Here is a 4,084-nt window from a genome sequence, read left to right on the forward strand (position 1 = left end):
ATACATAATAATGTATTTGAATTTAATGGTACAATTTGTTTCCTTTGTATACACAAAATAATATAACAAAGTATTATTACCTGCTTATATGTATCGTTAACAACTGGTAATCCATACCATTTTTCGTTTAATCGAAGATTCTTTATACAGAATTTTGTCACAATGGTAGACAAATGGATAAACGATGCATATCATATCATCGCATCATTTTATCGTTACTATTCAATGTACGACTGTAATAACAGTCCGTTATATCTATTTTCGTTCAAATTAACGTATATTCGTTTATATATTGCAAAAAAAGTGCATAAAGAATTAAGTTCTAGTGAAATATCTAATCGTTTCAATGTTTTTAACAGTAGGCAGTATATTTAAGATTTCGAAATTAAAAAACATGATAAATATGAAAAATTGTAGAGATTCGAGATTACAAATTCTAAAAACATCTTGTTGGGGAATATTATAAAAGGAAATTTGTTATGAAATAATGTTCACGCAGTTTCTGTGTTTGACTGTATAGATTGGTGATAAAAAACATAGGTTGCAAATTTCACAATCACTTTCTCTTAGAACTGACGACATTCAAATCATGCGAGTAAAAACAGATGTTTAGATTGCACGCCGTTACAATAGGTATAGTAAAAACTGTATTCTAACACAAAAATCTCTGACAATTTGAAAATTATGCTACAAAATTGATAGATAGGACATATGAAAATTTTCTTAGGCAGTTTTTGCTCGAATAGCAGCACGTTTTCCTGTAACGGCCTGTAAAAGAATAATGCGTTATTCAAATGTTTCAAAGAAAAATGATTGCTAGAACATCCGCAGCATGAAATACTACATACCTGGAAGCCAGATTTTATGCTAGCTACTGAACATCTTGAGCCACAGGTTTCACACTGTAAGAAAAATAGTCGAGTGTCCTTTTGAAGAATGGTGTCTGGCGAGCGGCATGTGTGACAGGTAACATATTCCTTAATGTATCTCCTAAGAACATTTTCTATTTGTTTCTGTTGGAAACGACCCTTAATAATAAGTTGACTATTTCCATCAACAGAACCACTAGTTCCTAACTCAGCAAGTAAAAAGTCGAGCAAATGTTTCGGTAGCCTATGAAGTGTTTTACATATCTGCAATGGAGAAAATTATGATAGAAAACACATAAAGAATAATTTGTCGGGGTATTAACATATGTGAAATATCGGTGCGATACTTACTTCAGTGAAATTAGCAAATGATGTTTTCTTGGTACCTATACGTACTACTTGCGGCGGACGCATAACAAATTTTTGTTTCTTTCCAGCAACCATGTCAGGGTTCTTTTCCCTCATTATGTTGAATACTCTTACCAACAGTTCATCGTATGTGTAATCTCTGTCCGATCCAAACCATAAACTTGTTTCCTCTGAGAAAAAAAAATAATACTCATTTAGTGCATTGATAAGAAAAGATAAAATTACTGCAAAATTGACTTGAAAAAAACGTGAAGGTACAATTTCTTGGATCATTTCTTTTCTGTTATTTGTCGAGATGTGCGAGAACCCGAAAATGTCGGGTCGGAGCGGATAATCCCGATGTATTCGAGAAATTCAAAATTTTTGGGTTCTCTTACACCTCTAGCTACTTGATATGAAAAAAAAGAACAATACATAATTTCAATTAGAATGAAACTTATGAAAATCCAAAGATGCTACAGAAATCTGTAACTATTGGATAATAGGCACGTAGAAAACAGCACATATATCTCTTACCGTACTCTGCATTTCGCTCAGATTCAATGCAGCATGTTAACAAATAATGAGTAACATAAAATAATGAGTTACCCGCAGCTATGATATAATTTCAATATATAATATTTACCATTCTCTTTATCTTCTATTTCTTTACGCTCTTCTTCTGCTACCAGCTCATCAAGATCTTTCTTTTTCTTTTTCTTCTTCTTAGTTTTCGAGAAGTCCATGTCCAGATCAAATGTGTCGTCCACAGCAACTTCCTCGGTTTGTTGTTCAACAACATCCTTTCAGAATTATAGTATATAACTAATGAAAACTAGTCCTATTGATAATTATATGTAAATATTGTTTTAGAACTAGTACCTCTTTCTTTGTATCTGGCAAAGCTGCATCCAATTCATCCAAATTGAATGCTTTTTTCTTCTTCTTCTTCTTTCTTCCAAAATTTTCTAAATCCAACGTGTCATCATCTTCAGCGAGTGCAGGAGGCTCCGGCTCCTGATTTTCTTTATCGCCGGTGGTCTCCATTGTATCACCGCCATTATCAACTTCATTAAATGCAGCATTAAGATCAAAGTTTTTCTTCTTCTTCTTCTTCTTCTTCAAAGTAGGATCGAACACCTTGAAAGTTTTATGTAAATAATTTACGATTCCATGCAATTTTCAAGAATTTCATTTACCAGGTCAACTAGTTGATATAATGTTAGATATTAAATAAAATTTCATTATTTTTAATAGTACTCGATGAAATCATTAGGTATGCACAAGGTATAAAATGTATAAGATATATTTCGATTTCGATATATATTTAATACATTAACTCCAAAATATTTTTTTGTATGAAATATGCACGAAAGATTACGATGTATTGAATACGACTGCAAGAAACAGAAATTTTATAACGAAGGGAAAAAGGATATAGTGTGTTAGAGTTGAGAGGTACTATGTCAAAGATGCATTTTTATTCTCTTTTGTACTATCCACATGGCTTTGAGGTTGGGATGCAAAAAATCGCAGTATATTTATCGGAATGTAATCTTGCTAGAATATATCCTTCTTATATCGGTGAATGCTTTATTCTATCATCGATGGGTTACTAGGTGTTGTCAAAAAATTGAAAAGTATGTCAAGTTGACCACGCTCCCATGCTTTTCCGATACGATACAGATGCCACTTCTGGCATACATTTCAGCATTTGTACGTACCGAGTCTTCTTCAGTCATTTTGTATATTTCTTTAAATAGTTTTACGATTCCGACAAACTGCTCAATTTGTTCACTTTTTTAGATGTAACTGTGTATCTTCATTGCACGGGTCCGGGCTATCTTCTATTCTGCACCACCTATATAGTACTTACACATAACGTCTTGCTAACGAATATTGCATCAGAAATTCGACTTTTAAGCCCAAAGAGTGATTCACACACTCGACCCATCGATGAGCTGCGAACAGCATTCTCATTGGTCAATTCTATTAGGTTCGCCGATAGGAGTCTAATACGTACATACTATATTAAATCTTTTATAAACGAATATTGTTGCTTCACTTATAGCAGAACTATCCGTATTAAATTATTCGTCCTTACGACTACAATACGAAACTGTAAATATATTTTAATATATACATGCGTATCGTTCCTTAATCTTATGGTTGATAAACTTCTTATTGGTCCATTTTGTAGTTAGCATGATGCCATCTATTGGTATTTCCTCTCATCACGAACGTGGAGCATTCTTAGTTACCGATCGAAAGCGGGAAAGTTATGTGCGATTTAAACTTTAAATTTCAATTTTATTGATTTCAGCTGATTTCAGCGTACCTGTTATTTCACAGCCTTTTTGATTTATTAAAAGTTTTATAGAAAACTGCAGATTTTAGAATTGTATATGTAGATCTAAAGAATTCACATTGTAGTAAGAAACTAAATTTAGTTAATGTTCTATTATATTATTAGTGGAAATTATAAAAATTTTGTCATACATGAAGGAGAATAGGAAATAGGAAAAACCAAAGGCAAAGGAGGGGCAATATTTAAGAACAGATTATGTTACATTATATTATAAATGTTTATATTGTATTATAGTATATTATATTATGTTATGGAAATTATATTTAAGCAGCAGATATACAGTAGGAAACAAAGAATGGAATTATTATTAAAATAGAATTATACTAGTTAGGTTTATGTAAACCAAGTCCAATTTCTTTGCCGCGAGGCTGAAATGAGGTATATTTATTATTATATTTATTTATTTAATATATAATTTGAAGACAAACACCAAAGATTCCGATATCAGTTTTGTACAGATGCACAGGATTGTGAGAGTACTCTGTGGCGGCGCTGGCAA

General features: G+C 32.1%; 1 protein-coding gene across 2 annotated transcripts; it reads right to left on the minus strand.

The window, feature by feature from the left end:
• Positions 1-499: 499 nt before the first annotated feature.
• On the minus strand, positions 500-3,150 carry Eif2beta (eukaryotic translation initiation factor 2 subunit beta). Of its 2 annotated transcripts, XM_076786763.1 has the most exons (7): positions 2,942-3,150; positions 2,100-2,357; positions 1,863-2,020; positions 1,755-1,786; positions 1,221-1,408; positions 849-1,133; positions 500-768 (listed from the first exon to the last, which is right to left on the minus strand). In XM_076786763.1, exons 1-7 carry the CDS (start codon positions 2,957-2,959, stop codon positions 724-726), a joined length of 984 nt encoding a protein of 327 aa, XP_076642878.1. In that variant the 5' UTR covers positions 2,960-3,150; the 3' UTR covers positions 500-723. The 2 variants fall into 2 exon arrangements, with proteins under 2 accessions (XP_076642878.1, XP_076642879.1); XM_076786764.1 differs by lacking the exon at positions 1,755-1,786 and having other exon boundaries at positions 1,864-2,020; positions 2,942-3,141.
• Between the last annotated feature and the right edge of the window lie 934 nt (positions 3,151-4,084).

This window comes from Halictus rubicundus, chromosome 4 (genome assembly GCF_050948215.1).
Source record: "Halictus rubicundus isolate RS-2024b chromosome 4, iyHalRubi1_principal, whole genome shotgun sequence".
Taxonomy (NCBI): Eukaryota; Metazoa; Arthropoda; class Insecta; order Hymenoptera; family Halictidae; genus Halictus; species Halictus rubicundus.

Coding starts and splice junctions, on each gene's coding strand:
- Eif2beta (XM_076786763.1), bottom strand. Junction 1,787..1,862: donor ATAGAAGATAAAGAGAATGG/TAAATATTATAT, acceptor TTTGTTAACATG/CTGCATTGAATCTGAGCGAA. Junction 769..848: donor GCATAAAATCTGGCTTCCAG/GTATGTAGTATT, acceptor ATTCTTTTACAG/GCCGTTACAGGAAAACGTGC.